This window comes from Zeus faber (genome assembly GCF_960531495.2).
Source record: "Zeus faber genome assembly, chromosome: 1".
Lineage (NCBI taxonomy): Eukaryota > Metazoa > Chordata > Actinopteri > Zeiformes > Zeidae > Zeus > Zeus faber.
The window spans coordinates 15,067,499-15,088,024 of NC_137193.1; the positions used below are offsets into that span (position 1 = coordinate 15,067,499).

The following is a 20,526-nucleotide window of genomic DNA, read 5'->3' on the forward strand; positions in this document are numbered from 1 at the left end:
AAACATTGCAAAACGTCACAACTACGTAGACCATACGTGAACTATGATTATGGCTGAGTGATTCAGGACTTTGAAAGGATTTGTTCGTCATGAACAAATCGTCTGGAGCCACTGTGGCAAAAGAGCTGTGACGGAATGAACGATTCTTCTGATGATTCTGATGAGGAGTCTAACCTTTCATCAGTAATAATAGTTCTCACTTCCGTGATGAAACGTGGGTATTCTGGCTGGAACCGATGCAACTGCACGACGGATCAGTGCAGTCTTGCAATTTTGATCTTGCAAAACAGTAGCTCATTTCCATTATTATTATAGAAAAACTATGAACTGACAATCTAAGAGAGTCCAAAATTGTCCTGGTTCCCGTGTCGCAGAGCGAGTTAGATCCCCAAACCCGGTATGAAGGGAAGTGCCAATCATTGTTGTTTTTTTCTCTTGGAGAAAGAGCGAGAGGGAGAGGAGGAACCCAGGGGAAAACGAGTGATTTCCAGTCAGATCCTTTCCCCTTCCTCCCTCCCTCCATCGCGTATCTGGCTTCAAACTGCAGCGTCTCCCTCCGAGGGCTGCACGCAGAGTTTATCACCGGTCGTTATTATCTTGGAGAAACTTGAGGGACACGCCGGAGAGAAGTGGTACCCAGAGGTTTTTTTTAATTCTGTTTTTTTTTTTTTTTTAATCTGAGATAAGGCGCCGCGCAGGAATTTGGAAACGCTAATTAGAAGGTCGACACCGTCTGGAAAAGTGACGTAAAGCACCGACTGAAGATGATGAATTCTGGTGTTTGAAATAGCGCATAGAATGTATGAAGCCTTCTCCCCAAAAATATGAAGATAAATAGAATAAAATGAGAGATAATAGTGTGTAATGGAAAAAAATCTCCTGGTGTTAAAAATCTCATACAGGAGGGGGTAAAACTGCATTGCGAGAGTATACAAACAAATAAACAAATAGAATAATGATGGTTCATTAGATAGTAAAAAAGAGGAACCCGCTCTGAAAAACAGATTTTATAACTAATTTGCACACAGTAAATTGCTGACAGAGCTGATAAATATTGGAATTCAACCAATTGAGACGCTTATAAAATACGTTTAAATAAATAAATAAATAAATAAATAAACAAACATAAATAAATAATTAGATAAATAAAAAGTAAAATATAAATCAAATAAAATATAAATAAAATACAACTGTAATAAATATAAACCGAACATCTATAAAAATCTTCCAACATTGTGACATCTATCCAGTGCGTTCACGACCAAATAACTCAAATAGTCAAAGAGCAAAAAAGAAAGCAGTGCCATTTCTTTTCAATTGATTTGCCACAGACCGCTTGGTGTCAGATCTAATTGCTGGAACAATTCCCCCCCAAAAAACTGTATGGTAACGACCTCAGAAAGATTGGAAATAACACACACACACACACACACACACACACACACACACACACACAAAAATACACACACACACACACACACGCAGTTTGTCAGTGGGTGTGTTTGTATTTGATTTTTGCCTTCCTGCGGCCTTGGCTTGTTCTCGGAAATGTCTTTGTTGTTCTTGGTTTTTTTTTGGGGGGGGGGGGTAGTTTGATGTTTGCCTTTTGGGGTACGTACCCGCCAGAACCTCCGTCCTCTGGAAGAGGTTTTCGGAGCGCACCTCGATGGGCTCTTGGGGGGAGCCGGGGGCACTGGTGGTGCTGGTCACCTGGTTCCTATGCATGTCCTCTGTGGCTGGCACCGGAGCCTGGATGGAGAGGTGGGGGGAGCGAGAGGGGTTAGAAGATGGAGGGATGAGAAGGGGGAGAGAGAGAGAGAGAGAAAAGGAGGGAGGGGAAATTCAACGAGCCAGGAATTCCAGGGAGGAAGGGGGAAGAATGAGGACATGGACGTGATATTGAAGAGAGGTACGGGACGGGCGGGGTGGACGGGCGGGGGGGAAGGAGAGAAAAGTGAGAGGGGAGGAAGGGGAGAGGGAGGGGGAAGAGAGAGAGAACGCAGGGACAGAGAGAGAGAGAGTGAGAGAGAGTGAGAGAGAGTGAGAAAGAGTGAGAGAGCCTCTCACCTCTCAGCTTCTCATCGACCCAGGACCTCCAAGTAAAACAGCAGAATCAACTTTTGAGGGTTATCAATTTAGAGCTCTGAAGTGACTTCCTGTAAAGACGACGTTTGATTTCATTTCTTGTCAAATCAAATCACGTCCAATCCGTCCTCGCAGCCTTCAGCCATTTGGCCTCAACAGTTGTGTTTTCCAAGTGCTTCAGAGCCCCACGATAAACAGAAGGGGAATAAAGGCAACACCAGCTCGACCCCCAGGCCTCAATTCCCTATTTGTATCCCTTGTCTATGTCAAACAACACACACTGAGTCGGATCATATAAGTATCAATTCATATTTAGGAAGAGACAAAGCCTTCCCGTAGGGTTGAGTGATACATTTAAGGGGGGTGACGTAGAACCCGAGGGGTTGTCCAAGGGGCCTCGCGAGCCGGAAAACAAAATGGAACTCGTCCAGGTCGCCCGACGATCCGTCCAAGGAGACCGCGAGGGAGTTTTGGGAACAAATGGAGCCGTAGCCAGGCGGCCGGGGGTCCAGGGAGGGGAAGGTTGATCCGGGATGGACCGGAGCCCACGTGCCTCATGGCTTTTCCGACGGAGTGGGAGAAGGGACGGTGGGGGGGGGGGGGGGGGGGGGGCAATGAGGAGCGACAGAGTAGAAAAAGAAGGGGAAGGGGGGAAAATGGAGCGGGGCCCAGAAGGTCTTAGTGCTGCCTGGACGCTAATACCGAACAGATGTGGCGCTGGGCGGCAACGCGGTACAGTAAAGAGTTTCGGGCGCAGAAGTGAGATGTGAGATAGCTCCAGAATATGTGATTACGCCAGGGGAAGAGATGTAATCCTCTGTGATGTGCCGCAGAAACACGGCGGACGGACACGAGCGCTTGATCTTTATCCCGAAAGCAAATCGACCCGGCCTCACCTCGCCCCCCCCCCCCCACGCATTAGGGAGGATTTGGTAGACATACAGTGCACTATCTTCACTAAGTCACGGCAGCTGCGGAGTAACTCATCATTGCATAATAACAACATAATATCATGACCTGTAATCTGGGGAATGTCGGCTTAAAGTTGGCGTGGGCAACACTTGGACGAGGTGGATTTCGACGATCCAAAAGAATTGCAGATTACATCTTGATTTCAAAACCCCATCTTTACAAAAAGAAAAAGCGGCTTTAATATCTAATGTGCGTGCAACAACTGCCTGACAGACCTGCATCAGGGGGGCTCTGGTTTAAAAATAGTGCACGCAAATAATTGTTAATATGGGAATCAAGCCAATTCAGACGCTTTGCATCAGGTAAGTTAGGAATTGTCCGAAACAGAAAACATTTCAAACTGAATTTTAAGGAAAATTCTAGTGCTAAATTAAGTTTTAACCCTTTGAATAGCCGGGACTAACCCAAACCTATCGTTTCTGGGTTTTGGAAAACCTGCCGGAAAACTCCATTCAAATCATCTCCTAGTCCCGCTGCAACAGCGGTCAGAGAAACTTAATTTTGTCGTATTTTGTATGTGTTTGGTGATTCCACCTTCCAAAATGGAATGAACAAATATGAAATATTGCAAAATTGGATTAAAATGGGAGACGACATCAGGAAAATGGTCAGGGGTCATGCAAAATGTGTGTGCTGACTAATTAAAATGGCTAAAACTCGATTGGAAACATAAATGTTCCTTTCAAACTTTCTGAACATTCTGGGACCTACTGTTTGATCCTATCGGTGTAGCTCCGCCTTGCAGTGGTCCAAGCAGGAAACAACACCAAACAAGCCCCTGGCCTGAACTAGCTCTTAAAACAGAAATATTTTCGACATATCTTCCATCACACTACATTGACGGCCACTCGTACCTCTGTTCTGAGGGGCTTTCTGGGCGTGTTGTCCCGGGCCGTGTCCCTGACCGTGGCCGCCTCCACCCGCGGAGTGAAGTCTTTGGTGGAGTCCTGGGTGGGTTCTGCTACTTTGGGCTGGATGTAGACCATGCTGAGGGTGGTGGTCTCCACCACCTCCACCTGCACCTGAGAGAGGGCGCAAGGGGGGGGGTCAGTTAAAATGGAAGAACAACCTCACTGTCACTATCTACTGGACAAATATTGTTTGTATGGGAGGCGTATGATTTGATATCACCATGGAGTATGACACAGGGACGTCCATAGTCCTTGAGGGAAACTACAACCATGTCAATATGCTTTAAAGGGGAGGTATTGACTAAATCAAATATCGCCATAGTTTTTGACCAATACCTCGACTGCGACCATTTGACGATATTTTGTGAATGACTGTTGGTGCTTTCGTGAGATATTAACACACAGGAGACGTTCGAGAACCAACCGGGCTATGGTGTTGAGAAAACGGCATGACTTTACCATAATTCTCCTTCAAGACGACAATCGGCAAAAAAAAACAAAAAAACACAATCCCTGATGATATCTGGTCTCTAATCGCGATATCGATATTGTAACGATATATCGCCCAGGCCTAAAGGGCGGTATCTTCTCTTAAAATAGAGAACGCTCACTGAACAGCCTAACAGTACATCTAGAACTGCACAGCTTAGTTTAATGTGATGCAACTGGTAACCTACCTTCCTCGATGCAACTTCCTTTATAATCCCAAATTCCATTAGAGCAGATAAGGTGCAATGCGCAATGTGTTGTATCTCTAAGGTCATAGCATCATCTTTTATTCAGCGGCTGGAATTCACTTTATTCTATTGCATAGAGAATGTCAGCCTATAAGTGGGACCTTATACAAACAATTCCCGACTTCCGAGTTCATTGCACAGACTATCGCTTCATTTCTCAGTTTTACCTTAAATAAACGCCCCCCCCGCCCACACATGCACGCACGCACGCACACACACACACACAGGATTACTACTCATTTCAACCCCTGAACGCTCCTGTTTGCTGAGGTGCTCGGAGCCATCTGAGGCAAGGAGCTAATAAAAGAGACAAAAAGAGACAAATCGGCGTGCGCACACACACACACAAACACACACGCACACACACACACACACACACACACACACACACACACACACACACACACACACACACACACACACACACACACACAATCCCAATGCTGGTGTCTTGGCGACGAGGTTAAATCTGAACTAAATCTGAGAGTGAGCGTGAGAGAACCCCTGCACCCGAAAAACCCTAAGTTGTGACTGCAGTGGGCTCTAAAATGAATCTGTCCTCCCGCCTCAAGCTAAGAGCCTGCTGTGGACACTAATATCATATAACTAACTGAATGACCATAACTAATATAATAACAATCGTAATATTAACACATATGGTTTACACACCCGCATTATGAGGACATTTGGGACTTTGTGAAGACATGTTTAATGTCCTCGTAATCCAAAAGGCTTGAATGCTGTTTAGAAAATGTTGTAGTGGTGTTTTGGATCTATATAAACCCAACTAACGTTGTTTTAAAAGGTTTTTGTCCCTATAAACACGCAAATGTTGCATCCGATCTAAATGGGAGGAACCACCAATACCTGAATCTGTCTTTATGTGTGTGTGCATATTCGGTTTAGAAATAACACACACTAATATAATATAATTAACTGCATAACTATAACTAATATCGTGTGTGTGTGTGTGTGTGTGTGTGTGTGTGTGTGTGTGTGTATACGTGTGTTCTTGCTCTTGCTTGCCCCCTCCTCACTCTCTCTCTCTCTTTCTCTCTCTCACAGGTGTCAAGGATCAGGTCTTGATCGCCCTGCTCCTTTGAAAGGAACCTTGTGGAAGCAGACCTGTCCCTCTCTCTCTGATCCTGACCAGCAGTGCCTGCCTGCCTGCCTGCCTGCCTGCCTGCCTGCCTGCCTGCCTGCCTGTCTGCGTGCCTGCCTGCGTGCGATGCCCAGTTACTTTATCCGCTTCGGTAGTGTACGGGGCAGCACCGGAATGGACAGCACCAATGCGAGGTCAGTCTGGGTGCCAGCTCCAGACTCTCCTTGTATGTTTTGTTTGAATAAAATCTCACTTTTTACTTTGTCCGCAATACGTTCGGGGCCCCAAGATTCACTGATTGATATCTCTCAGTGTGCGTGTCCCACCTGAGCCGGACCCTGAGTTGAAGTCGTCGTCGTCCTCGGGGTAGAATCCTCCTGATCCCGCATCGTCCAGGTACAGGTCGTCGGCCTGGGACGACGGCTTCGCTGCTTCCGTCTGGAACACAGGAGGGGAAAAAAAAAAAAAAAAAATCTTTATTTTAATCCATGACCCACTGCGTAACGTCAAGGAGAAACTCCAAAAATCAAATGGCATGAAATATATATATATATATATATATTTTTTTTTTATAAAGCCAAAGAAACAGGATATCACCTTATCATAATATCAAGTCTGGATATAAGGATAAGAGTGACTGCTTTAATCCCGTCCCCACTGGATTGGAAACAGATTATGTGTTTCTAAAGCCAAGTGTGCTCTGTCTGTACACTAGTTTTAAAATCCTACGTTTTAGGTAATTAGCGTCGGAAAGGCCTTCGCTGTGACCCCGGCGCTCCCGTGTTCTACAGCAATGTCATTAATCGGACAATACCCCAGCTCGGCACAAAGTGTGTCCTCCAGGTTTAAATGGTTTACCCTCGGTACATTAACGCAAGTTAAACCTGGTAAAACTTTTAAAATGGCCACAATTACTGTATATCCCTACTCCCCAAGGCTGAGGAGGAAGTACAAAATGAAGCTCCACCGTGTTCAGCTGAATCGGTGCAAAAGGAAATATCACGACCCCTGACGTCTTTCATCTGTTGAAAGCTTTTTATTTCTGTGCTTTCATCCTTCTTGGTATTTTATTCTACATGAGAAGCGTTTTGAAACTTCCCTTGCCTTGCAATATGCAATGTAGTCACACAAACATGTAAAATGTATTTTATATTTTTGGTATTAAAATTCATTCGAGCAATGCCAGTGAATTGAAATTACTTCAGAATAATCCCTTTATCATTTCCCTGATGAAAATGGGCATCAACTGTTGAGGAAATTACTTTCTATTGAAACTGAGCCATTACACCAGCAATTTCAGCTGCTTAAAGCCAAAATGGAGGATCTGAGTCACTCAATTTAAGGTGGCAAAAAAAAAGGTAGTAAAAAAACCCAAAACATATTTGATACTTTATTTAGCTGCAGCTTTATGAAAAACAGCCATTCAATGTACTGTATTTGTGTTATAGATGCGCTCCCCATTATGCTGTTTTAATAATATTGGTGGCGGGGTCCGCCACCCACCTCAAGTGAAAGGCTGTCACGGTGAATATGATAAAACTGACGTAGCTCGTTGTGGTCAGTTCGGTAAACTGTCGATGTGAATGAAAAATCACAGCAAATGAACTGCAAAAATATCCACAACACCTCAAGTGAGCAATAGCAAACACAGAAGAAATGAATGAAAATGAAGGAATCGATCAGAAGAAGGAGGAAAACTTGAAAGTGAAGAAGAGGGAAGACGAGGGTAAACTAGGAAGTTGGGAAAGAAATGCTGCTAATTCAAATGGGATTCTGGGACTTGGTAGTGTCAAGCTGTACAAGGATCTTTAGCCCTTTCCACAACAACAACAACAACAACAACAATAACAACAGCCTGGGCCTGTGATGACGTCACTCGTGCTTATTGAATGTAACTACTGACAAATTCATTTATTTTAAGACACTTTGGCCCAATTCAAACTTCTGTCTGCGTTGCCCTTGATCTGCAACGTTGATGATAAGAATCATCTACAACTCTTCACGTTCAAATGTCTTTATAAACATCAGTTTTCTTCCATCAGCGCCTCCGTGTTCCTGCCTCAGTCATGTGAATGTTTGTGTTTGGGCTTAATGGAGTGATTGGATGAAAGCAAAAAAATAAATAAAACAGTGGCTGCTTGTTTAGTAAGAAACGCCTTTAAATCAATATTTCAACCCTTTTTCAAAATAAAAGTCCTGTAAATGGCCTTTTCATCCAAGGCAAATACATTCATGCTCCAATTTGGTGCTAAGACCCTCTCTCTCTAACTTGGGGTGTTGTATGAGTGTGCATGTGTGTGTGTGTGTGTGTGTGTGTGTGTGTGTGTGTGTGTGTGAGAGTGTGTGGAATAGCTAGGAAGGCATCCATGGCAACACCTATTCAACCTTTATTCTCCAATCTGTGTTGGTCCCTTGACACTGATGGTCCTGTTTAGAAACAACCGCACAAAGGAAGGAACACACAATATATCATCCCCTCCTGAGTGTGTGTGTGTGTGTGTGTGTGTGTGTGTGTGTGTGTGTGTGTGTGTGTGCGTGTGTGTGTGTTAGAGTGTGTGTGTTTCTGTAAATTGGAAATAGTTGTGTGAGTGTGTTTGAGATAAACAGAAACAGAAGTGAGATACAACGGGTGTATGTGGATTTTCCAACATGCTGGTGTGTGTGTGTGTGTGTGTGTGTTTGTGTGTGTGTGTGTGTGTGTGTGTGTGTGTGTGTGTGTCTGTGTGTGTGCACCCGTGCTTTGCTGATAAACCTGGGAGTGAATGAAGTCGGATTAGAGGAAACAAAACATGCCTTGGCAGCAAAGTGCAGGAAACTGCACTTTTATGATACAGAAGAGCACGCACACATGCTTGCACTGGTATTAAAGTTAGGCAGAGTCAATACACTTTGTCGATTAGGACCCATGTTCCTGATGCACTTATTAACCAAAAAATTGTCAATTTGGAGACTGGTCCTCACAAGTATAGTAAAACAAACCTACACACAAACACACACACACACACACGCACACACAGCAGTTGTCAGCAGTGGGTGGTGTGTATGAAGAGAAAAAGGGGAGATGAATGACGATCAAGAAGTCTTTAGGGGCCTCACACACACACACACACACACACACAAAGAGACAGACTTAGATCTGACGCCATATGTCGGCAAATTTCAATATTGTAGTTATGCAAATGTGTTAACTCTTAGGTTTAACGAGCCAACGCGGGAATGTGTGTATTCTGTGTTTAATGTGTTTGTGCATGCATATGTGCGTACGTGTGTGCGTGTGCGTGTGTGCGTGTGTGCGTATGTGCCTGTGTGCATGCGTGCATGCATGCGTGTGTATCTGTGTGTGTGCGCGTGTTTTTGTGTGTGTGTGTGGCCATCAATGGGAGGCCTGGCTCTCTTCATCACACAAAGTGACGAGCAGTGTGGAGCGAACACAACCATGCCGTTTGGAAAGCCCTAACACAACAAAAGGAATATCTCCCAATATCTCCCTCCCCCCCTCCTTACCTCCCTCCCTCCCTCCCTCTCTCCCTCTCTCTCCACTGACCCTGACACGCAGAAGAAAGAGCCTTTCGCTGCTTTGCCAGATGATCAAAGAGGGAATTTGTTCAAAGCAACTTTATCTTAACCTTCCTAGCCTCCTGGTCCACCTCCACACACACACACACACACACACACACACACACACACACACACACACACACACACACACACACACACACACACACACCTCACTGTGTTTGGGCGATACGGGCACAATGGACGGGTAGTGCACACAAAAGGGAGGGTGGGAGGGGTTGGATGGGTCACAAATCAAACAGCCTCTGTTCCCCTAATGGGAGTGGGGCCTTGCACGCCCTCGCACACATGTGTACACAATGTAAAACAACGTTTGTTCGTTCTTTGGTTGGTTGGTTGGTTTGATCCTTGGTTGGTTTGATCAATGGTTGGTTGGCCGGACTGGCTGGCTGGCTGGCTGGCTGGTGTGTTGGTTGGTTGGTTGGTTGGTTGGTTGTTTGGTTGGTTGATTGGTTGGTTGTTTGGTTGGTTGATTGGTTGGTTGGTTTGATCGTTGTTTAATTGGTTCATTTGGTCGTTTCTCCCTTGGTTGGTTGGTTGCTGGGTTGGTTGGCTGACTGGCTTGCTGGTTTGTTGGCTGGTTAGTTGGCTGGATTGTTGGTTAGTTGGTTTGATCGTTGGTCGGTTGGTTGGTTGTTTGTTTGTTCGTTTGGTTGGTTAGTTGGCTGGCTGGCTGACTGGCTGGTTGGTTGGCTCGTTGGTTGGTTGGTTGGTTGGTTGGTTGGTTGGATCGTTGGTTAGTTGGTTGGTTGGTTGGTTGGCTGATTAATGGATTGGTAGGTAGGTTGGTTGGTTGGCTGGTTGGATCGTTGTTGTTTAGTTGGTTTGATCATTCGTTAGTTGGTTGGTTGTTTGGTTGTTTGTTTGTTCGTTTGGTTGGTTGGTTAGTTGGCTGGCTGGCTGGTTGGTTGGCTGGTTGGATCGTTGGTTAGTTGGTTGGTTGGTTGGTTGGTTGGCTGGTTGGATCGTTGGTTGGTTTATTGATTGTTTGGTTGGTTGGTTGGTTGCTTTGTTGGTTGGTTGTTTGGTTGGTTGGTTAGTAGGCTGGCTGGCTGGTTGGCTGGTTGGATCGTTGGTTGGTTGGTTAGTTGATTGATTGGTTGGTTGGTTGGTTGGTTGGCTGATTGATGGGTTGGTAGGTAGGTTGGTTGGTTGGCTGGTTGGATCGTTGTTGGTTAGTTGGTTTGATCATTTGTTAGTTGGTTGGTTGTTTGGTTGTTTGTCTGTTTATTCGTTTGGTTGGTTAGTTGGCTGGCTGGCTGGTTGGTTGGCTGGTTGGATCGTTGATTAGTTGGTTGGTTGGCTGGTTGGATCGTTGGTTGGTTTATTGATTGTTTGGTTGGTTGGTTGGTTGGTTGGTTTATGGTTGGTTGTTTGGTTGGTTGGTTAGTAGGCTGGCTGGCTGACTGGCTAGTTGGTTGGCTGGTTGGATCGTTGGTTGGTTGGTTGGTTGGTTGGTTGTTTGGCTGATTGATGGGTTGGTAGCTAGGTTGGTTGGTTGGCTGGTTGGATGACTGGTTGGCTTGTTGGTTGATTGATTGGTTGGTTGGTACGTAGGTTTATTGGTTGGCTGGTTGGCAGGTATGTTGGTTGGTTGGCTGGTTGGATGGCTGGTTGGATTGTTTGTTGATTGATTGGTTGATAAGTAGGTTTATTGGCTGGCTGGTTGGTTGGTCCATTTTATGCGTTGCAAACACAAGCACACGCTCCACATTGAGAAGCGTATACACAGCGTTGACACAACTGCACGAGCACATGCACGCTCATGACAAACTTGATCTGAAACTCAATCTGCAATGGCCCTTGTTTCCAATAAAAACAATTATTAATTCATGTATTATTGGGCTCGATAGATTCATATTATACAACATCAACAATCATCATCAGGACGCGACCCAAACTTCTAGAAGTGGTTGCCAAGTTGACAGCCATGCATCAGCTGTCTGTTGCCATGTTGTCGGCCATGGCAACCCCGTTTGAGTGAGCTCGGTGGTTGAAATTAGTGCAAAGTTGGTTACCCCGGGCAACTGGGCAAATTTTATTGTTGAACCCGGTATTGTCATTAAGCAGGGAGATTTACTTAAGTTTAAGTCAAATGATATGATTAGCAAGTGTATTCGTAATAATACTAGTCCTGAGGAGGAAGCGCTCTGTGTGACCTCGATAAACTACTCTGCTCTCTCTCTTTCCCACACACAAACACAAACACACACACACACATATTTTAACAAGCATCCAAAACTTTATAAAGACTACAAACTCGTCTTATCAGTAACACACACACATAAATGTACACGGAGACTTTGTCGTTCTTGATGAACTTTGCTCTTTCACTGGCGTTGACATTTATATTATTCATTCATTATATTCATTTTACAGCAGGAAGTCTTCAAAACAATGCAGAGAACAGAGCTGAGATGGAGGATAAATATATAATACACACAATTCTGGAGATAAAATATGATCTACACAATATACACATTTTTATGAGAAAACATGATTTTAATATATATATATATATATATAATCATATATATACTGTTAATGTATAGATCAAAATATTATAATATGATTGCAATTATTCGAACTCACGGGCATAATCTTGCAAAATCTTGAATGGTGCACAGAGAGCAATACATAAGGTATGCTATGACATTTTGGACGAGAGACAGAGAGAGAGAGGGAGAAAGCGAGTGTGAGAGCAAGAGCAAGGGAGAGAAATGGACAGAGAGACAGGGAGCGAGAGAGTGAGAGCAAAAGCAAGGGAGAGAGAGCGTGCGACTCATCCACTGAATGGAAGGACTCATCTGGCGAGAGGAGGACTCAGAGACGGGAGGAGAAATGAGTGGAAAACCTACAAGAGGGATGGAATGAGAGAGAAAGGGGGGCTTGACCGAACGAACAAAGGAAAGAACGAAAAAAGGAGTGTTCTGCTCGCAGCCCTGAATGACACTGACAAACATGAATCCAAAATATGCAGAAAATATGGCAATATGGTGGGAACTAATAACAATGAAAGGGGGATTTTTCATTGTATTGATGAATATATTAACGATATCTGCAGAGCAGAATATCAGACCCAAAACCCTGGTGTTGCAAAACAAATCACTCTACTATTGCAGGCCTTGTTGGCTCATCACAAATGCTACCTTATCAATAAATCAATCAGTCATTTATATAGCATATTTTCTATATTACAATGAAATGTGCTTCACATAAAATAATTATAAAATAAAATATATATATAAGCAGTAGTAAAAAATATACTACATCTTTGATATATACCTTATTATCTAATAAGACAATTCTATATTATATATAAGAAAATATATATTTATTAATTATTATTTATATTATTCATATCATTATTTATAGAATTTGTATTACTCATTACTTATTATTATTTGTTGAATTAATTATTCATGAATTAACATACACACATCAGAAAAACAAGAGAGGGAATATGTGTGTGTGTGTGTGTGTGTGTGTGTCTGTGTGACACATTTCAACTAAAAATCAATTTCCAGGAATAAATCCCAAATAACCGAATTGAAAGAAAAATCCTGCATCTTTAGGAGACGACTCGATTCAAAGTCTATAATTGGAAGAGAGCTGGACGTGGAAAAAAGTCAAAAGCATGGAACATCAAAGTCTTGGAAACATGCCCATGGACGTGGACGTAACACACACACACACACACACACACACACACACACACACACACACACACACACACACAGCCACACACACACACACACAACCACACACACACACAAAGAAAGAGAGGGACTGAGAGAGAGAATCTGTCAAATGGACAGAAAAGGAGGTGGAGGTATGGATGGATGGAGGGTATGATGAGGAGGTTGCTGGTGATGTGTGCCCTACTGCTGACAGCTAATGAATGAATTAACTCTCTCTGTCTCTCCCTCTCTCTTTCTCCCTCATCTATCCATCCATCCATCCATACATCCATGCATCCATCCATCCATCCATCCATCCATCCATCTATCCACCCATCCGCAGATCCAGCGAATGGTGGAGGGGATGATGTTCAGAAGGCTGAAGAAGGAGAGGAGAGAGAATGACGGAGCAGCATGAGAGGGGGGGGGGGTTAAGAAAAGAGAAAGAACAGAGTTCCTCTCTGTTCTTCCCCCCCCCCCCCCGAGAGAGAGAGAGGGAAATAGAGGGAGAGAGGGAAGGGAGAAAAGAAGGAAATAACCCAGTTCTGGGGACAATCCGATAGCCTGCAGGTTCTTCTGCTAAAAGCCTGGCAAAACCACAGCATCCCTGCCCAGCAGAGCCAGAAAGAGTGTGCGTGTGTGTGTGTGTGTGTGTGTGTGTGTGTGTGTGTGTGTGTGTGTGTGTGTGTGTGTGTGTGTGTGTGTGTGTGTGTGTGCATAAAAATGGATGGAGAAACAGACAGACAGATGAAAGAACAGACGGCATGGTTAGGAAAATTTTCAACATATTATTATTAGGGTTCCAGCCCGTATTGGCAGCCCTATTGTTATTGCTCGGGCAAAGATTCTCAGAACTTTGAAGCCTATAACTATCTGGAAAACCAACTTCGGCCCAACACACGGACACGGACCATGCCGTCACAAAGACCTACAAACATGCGGTCCACATACGGCGCAGATATTAGCAAAAAACAACCAAATTTAGATCAATATTACACAGATGAGCCAGTTCATCATCGAAATATGTATAACTATAAAACAAAAAACTATCTGGAACACATGAGCTACGAACGCGATTGAGGCGTTGTTTAAATCGCTATATAACAAGGACCTCGTGGTTAAAATTTAATCCAAATCAATCGACATACAGAGCAGATATTAATGAAAAACTGAACAACTTTGACGCAAAATATTCAGTTGCTCTTGGTTAACTGACACGTCACACCTCTAGTTCTAAAATGAACAAGCTGAGATTTACAGTGAGACGCTTTATGACGTCATCATATTATTTACTATAAATGTACAGATTGCGTTTGAGAATGTCCAGTTGAACCGTGTCCATTGTGCGGCGTGGACTTGGTCACGCTGTAGTCTTTAGAAGTTACCAAACGATTGATTAACGTGAGTGATGCGTTCAAGATCCTCTGATTAATCACAGAAATACCACAACCTTTTTTTGGTATTTCATGGTAGGGCTGGGTGATAAAACGATCGATCACTTTCACGGTAAAATCTTCCATGATAACGATGATACATTTATGAGATTTATTTTTGATACAGTTTGACACAGTTTCTCTACCTACAAACACACAACAGGAACAGCCAATCGTACAAAGCAGAAAAACAACCATGTGACACGAACAGCCAATCATACAGCAGGCGCGCTGGTGCTTCCTGCGCTCACCGGTTCGGCAGCGCACGGCAGGGATGAGGCCCCCCGGAGCTGATGCGGCGGGTCACCCTCAAACAACAACTAGAAATTGACCTGGCCCTCCTCCCAACCTGAGCCCCCCATAATAGGAGAGCAATTAAAGAAAGAATCAGCGATTTTCAGTGACGTCTAGTCTGACACGGTCGGAAAGAGTCCCTCGGTTCACTCCAAACGTCCATATAATCAGTAATAATCCCAATTACGTACAACAAGGTAAGTTATAACAATGACAAAGTTTGGTTTAAAGTAGAAAACAAACGGCTGTTTTAAAGAAACGTCACGTATAAACAGTTTCCTACAGCTACTTAGCAGATTTAAATAAAAAGACAGAAAGTGTTAAGTATTGACAAGTTCTTCCATAATAATTCAAATGCAAAATTAATGTTCAAGTTCCATAAATGTTGTCTGCCTTACAATATGGACAAGTAATTCATTCAACTGATTTTTCCAATTGTAGATTGTATAATAGTATTGTAGTATTGTAGAAATAATACAATGAAGTACCAATTAAAACTAACATTTACTTTTTATATTTATAAAATAAAATGTATTTATTATTATTGTTATGAAAAGATATTACAAATGTTGTTATTGTTATTGTTCCAGTGCCTAAAAATAGCCGAAAATCGAAGACAATAAAGAAGCCATTGTCCAAAAATCCAGTCCTCAAGGTCAGTCATAATACAAAAAAAAACGATATACTATGGACGTAACTCCACGATGTTTGTAAATTGTGGAGCATTTCACAGAAACCAAGAAACTTTAATACATACCTAAAAATGAATTAACAGGTATTGTTGCCTTATTATTATTATTATTATTATTATTATTATTATTATTATTGTCTATTTTTGTGGTCCCGCCCACAGGGCTGGAAGCCTATTGTTTTTGCTGGGATTTACTAATAACTTTTCTCAGGTGAAAAGTATCTGAAACACGGCAACCACAGTACACACAGACATGGTTGAGTTCTCGCCGATGTCTTGTTGTTTGAGTTTGATCAACATTGATGTACATTTGGAGCAGAATTTGAGAAAAAAATTGAAGCACCTTGGGACGACTTTTCAGGAGCACTTTTTGACATTGTCATCGGAAGTTACAGACAGTAAGTCCAAGCTTTGTCTCTCTGAAATCATTCACCTCCAGCGACTTGCACCCTGTGGACTGCAGAGTGTTTGCAACCCATCGACAGACATGCTGAGCCGATGCTACGTTCATTGGAAACTCAGAAAACCAGCTTGTGCTGCATTTCACACAACCCTGAAAACTATAATCTTATGGACAATTCATTTGGTTATATATCAAATATTTACAGCTGGTCTAACATTTGAGATTGAATAATCTGGAAATTTGGAATTGGTGTCTATATAAAATGATGTGTTTTATGGAACCAAGGAAACCTGTAATATGTACCTAACATGACCAAACTGGACCCTGTGAATTACTGCCTGCAGCTGTATTTACTATTATTATAAATTGTATTTTTATTATTATTAAATGTCATTATTTAATTATTAAATAGTAATTGTTATTATTTCATTGAGTATTATTATTTATTTCATTTTTTATTAGTATTAGTATCATTGTCATTATTATTATTATTATTATCATCAGTTTAATTCTTAGTAATATTATATTATTGTTCTACTTATTAGTCTAGTGTAAAACAATGAAAAATAAAATGCACCAAATTTAAAATCCTATAACTGTATTTTGGGATATATGTTGTTTTACACTGCTTCTGCATAGCCATATGTTCATTATTGGTTTTTTTTGTTCATATGTTTATTGTTATTTAATGTAAAATAATATATATTATTAAAAGAAATATATATATATAAATGAACAATATATATATATATATATATATATATATATATATATTGTTCATTTTTTATGGTTGGAACTGGAACAAAGTCCAAGAAACATTTCGTAACTTTGTAGACAACTCATCAATTTTATCTTTTAATACTCGGTCCTGTGTTTGCTGAATATTTAAATATGTACAGCAGTTTCTCTCACGCTCTCTCTCTCTGTCTCTCTCTCTCTCTCTCTCTCTCTCATTCTCTCTCTCTCTCTCTCCGCTCTACCTCAGATGAACTGCTGAGGAGGAGACAGACAGAAAAAACACCCCTCATTTAAAAGAAAGAAAGAAAAGCGGCTGATCCATCCGAGGCGCTGCACCTTTCCTTCTGTGTTTAATAACAACTTCTGAACTACATCCCATCGTATGGGAGGATTCCTGAAGTCACACAGCAGATAAACACAATGACAATAACAATCACGCATTTTCACAATTGTCATGGTTAGAATTAAGATCAGGACATTGCATGTGACACAAAAGCAAACGTTCCCGTTGGATGAGAGCGCTGCGTTACAGGATTAATCGATGGCTGCAGATGTGGAAGAGATATTTACACTTTCATTTCAAGCTGTCCTCAAAAAACGATGCAGTCCAAAAAGAATCCACAGAACTAACTGGAGTTACAGCAAAACCAAACTTCATGATCGGAATTGTCGAAGCCCTTATTTTGCATTTATTTTACTTTCGGTTCCACCCCTCCTGAAGCGAATGCAGCTGAATCGCCGTCAGGTAGGGATGAGATTGCATAGAGGTATAAATCCATATTGAGGTTTGAATCTACAGCAGTGCTATTGATCGTGAAGCCAATTAACCGTTCCATCGATTGGACTTTCGGCCAATTAATCGTGAAGCCGATTAGTCATTCAGTGGATTAGTCGTTTCAGTCGAGTAATTGTACAGCCGAAAAATGGTGCAGTCGTGCAGGCCTAACTTCGCTGGGCAGCTTTTCTTTAGGTTAAATTTGCAAATCAGTATCCAGCTATTCCATCCGCTGAGTATCTCGCCGTTGTTTTTCCAACTTTAACCAGTCCTGCGAAAGAAAACCATCCTCTGGTTTTCCTTCCGAAAAAAAAAGACCGGCGAGACAGGAGAGGAGAGAGCGCAGGAATTCCTCAAGGGGGGGGCGAAAAGGAACATATAAAGAAGCAGATCAGAGAGAGAGGAAGAGAGGGAATGGGGTCGCGAGAGAGAGCGAGACAGAGGAAGAGAGAGAGAGAGAGAGAGAGAGAGAGACGGAGAGATAGACAGCGTGCTAATCCGTTATTAACAAAGTAGAGATGGCAGATTGACCTGCTGCCTTTCACTTTATCTCTTAGACTTCTACAGATCCATACGGGAGGTCGATACACACACACAAGCCAACTCGCCCGCCTCCTCTATGGCTTTTGGCTTTTATCACTTGGCAGCCTGGAGAAAGGGATGAGCAGTGGATGAAAGAGGAGCGGCGGGTGAGGATGAAGAGGAAAGTAGGAGGGTCAAGGTTCCTCCCACGTTCCTGTTCCTTCCACCTGGCGGGGACGAAAGGAGGGGAAGCGCAGAGGAGGAACTGAAGAGGACAAGAGGAAGGAAATAAGTGTAGGTGTGGGTGTGGTTGATAAACGGTAAAAATATAAATATTGGGTTCTGTTGGAGTCTATGGGGCCTACGATGGTAAGAGAGCAGAGAGGGAGACAGAGGGGGAGGGAAGGGTGCTAATTATTTTGTATAATATCCCTTAGTTATAATTATAAACATTATCATTTTTTATATTATTATTTCATTTTAAATTGATTTCAATTCATTTTAATTAATTGAATTACAAATGTATCTTTTTTTTTCATGATATTATTATAGGCAGCCTGCTTGATTCAGTATGAATATGTTTAATATGTTTAAACTGGTGAAACTTCGATAGGGTGTATGACTCCAAGCTGATTAAAATCAAATGAACACTCGTTAGTAATAAAACGAGGGAGGATTTAGGGGAAAACAACGAGAGAGAGAGATGGAGGGACTAAACAAGCTATGAAATTTAGAGCTGTGTTGGGCTCAACTTGGTCCCCGCAGCGTGTCCCTCTCCTTCTAAAGGAATTGCCCCCTGATAAGCCCCCTTCCCCGATGCTGTGGATCACTCCTCCATCAATGTCCAGACTTTGGGGGAAGCTTAAACTCACTTCGGTCGACGGAGGGAGGAGATATCATCAAAAAGCATCAAACCAACCTAATCTCACAGTTCTGTCACTTGTATTTCTGTGTTTTCATGTGTTCACCAGTAGACTCAGTATAAAAAAAACCCTTTGTAACCTAAACCTAAACCTAAAGCCAGTTTTCACCTACTTCAGAATCTTGGCTCATCGCGTTGTTGTTTTTTACACTGTAATCAAGTGTTTGATGTCCCTACAATCAGCAGAAGCTTAAGTATTAAAGTATAACAATTTGGCCAATAGCCGATGCCAACGTTTTCCGAGTTCCCGTGAACGCAGCATCACTGTCTGCTTGGAGCGCTGCGGAGAGCCGTGTCCGCGTCTTTTAAATTCGATCACAGATGGCGTCGGTCTCAGGCGGACAAAAAAATAAAAATAACATTTTCTAAAATGGGTCGCCAAATATGCTTTGGCGGCCGTTAATATACCTGGGCGGCCCGCCCAAGTAAAGTCTATGTGCGGGAAACACTGGATAGACATCGGGCCTGCTAACCCGTGAGGAGGGCTGGTCCGGAGCGCTGTAAGGTGCTATTGTGCCGGGAGAGGCCATTGGGGGAGTCATCTTATTTGCCGATAGGCTGATGGCAGTCAACAAGGAGACTAACAGCCAATACCGATGTACGGCAGATAAATCGGTGCATACCGAAATAACTCATCTGAGCTATTTTCACTGATTCGCCCATAAAATGCAAATAGCCAAATTATTGGTTTTCTTCATAATTGTTCCAAAAAATATTAATAACCTGTCCCAGAAATGTCTCTATAAATCTAGAATGAGGATTCCAGTGTTTTGTTTTGTTTTCCACTGCAGCAGGCCATCCACTTTGCGTGTAGAGACATATTCTACAAAGTTTCTTTGTGCAGTGTTTTGAACATAGAGGAGATATAATATAGACACCACCGCATTCACCTGCGATGGCCGCCCTCTTCCTTCTGACAGCTATTGTCTGTTCAGCAATTCACCAACTTTCACCGTGACAACCTTCATCTACCAAAATGTCCTTCGATTCTGATTCTGAATCTGAAAACAATAATAAATGCAATAAAAGTGTTTTGTGAATTCTCCTGGAAAATGACAGAGACGAGGAGGAAACAACGACAACAACAATGGCAGCAGCTGCCGCTGACTACACCGTGGAACACTGACCTACAGTCCAAACAAACAGAGAGAGGGAGGGGGAGAGAGAGAGAGAGAGGGGAGAGAGAGAGAGAGAGAGAGAGAGAGAGAGAGAGAGAGAGAGAGGGAGCGTGTCTAAGTGTTCTTTGAAGCCCTGCTGAGGTTTACTGCCCTCCCAGGGATCATAATAAGGAGCTAATTGATAGTGTTTGAACCACAGGGGGGGGGGGGGGTGGGTGGGTGGAGGGTTGGGGGGGTTCCTGCAGGAAGTCAACACAAATCAAACTCTGCCTGGGACCATAAGGCCTGGAGAGAGTCCAGCTGAGAGGAGGAGAAGGGGGCAGGAGGGTGTTTATATGACTCTGTGTGTGTGTGTGTGTGTGTGTGTGTGTGTGTGTGTGTGTGTGTGTGTGTGTGTGTGTGTGTGTGTGTGTGTGTGTGTGTGTGTGTGTGTGTGTGTGTGTGTATGTGTGTGTGTGTGAGTCAGGGTGTGAGATTGAGAGGGAAAGAGGAAGGTAGAGTAAGTGTGTTTATATGTGTGTGTGTGTGTGTGTGTGTGTGTGTGTGTGTGTGTGTGTGTGTGTGAGT

General features: G+C 42.9%; 1 protein-coding gene across 1 annotated transcript in view; it reads right to left on the reverse strand.

The window, feature by feature from the left end:
- sdc2 (syndecan 2) overlaps nucleotides 1-20,526 on the reverse strand; it is a 54,612-nt gene that overhangs the window by 4,006 nt on the left and 30,080 nt on the right. The window contains 4 exon segments of the mRNA XM_080010245.1: nucleotides 1,620-1,749; nucleotides 3,912-4,070; nucleotides 4,072-4,079; nucleotides 6,134-6,245. Coding sequence (XP_079866371.1) covers nucleotides 1,620-1,749; nucleotides 3,912-4,070; nucleotides 4,072-4,079; nucleotides 6,134-6,245 — 409 coding nt within the window.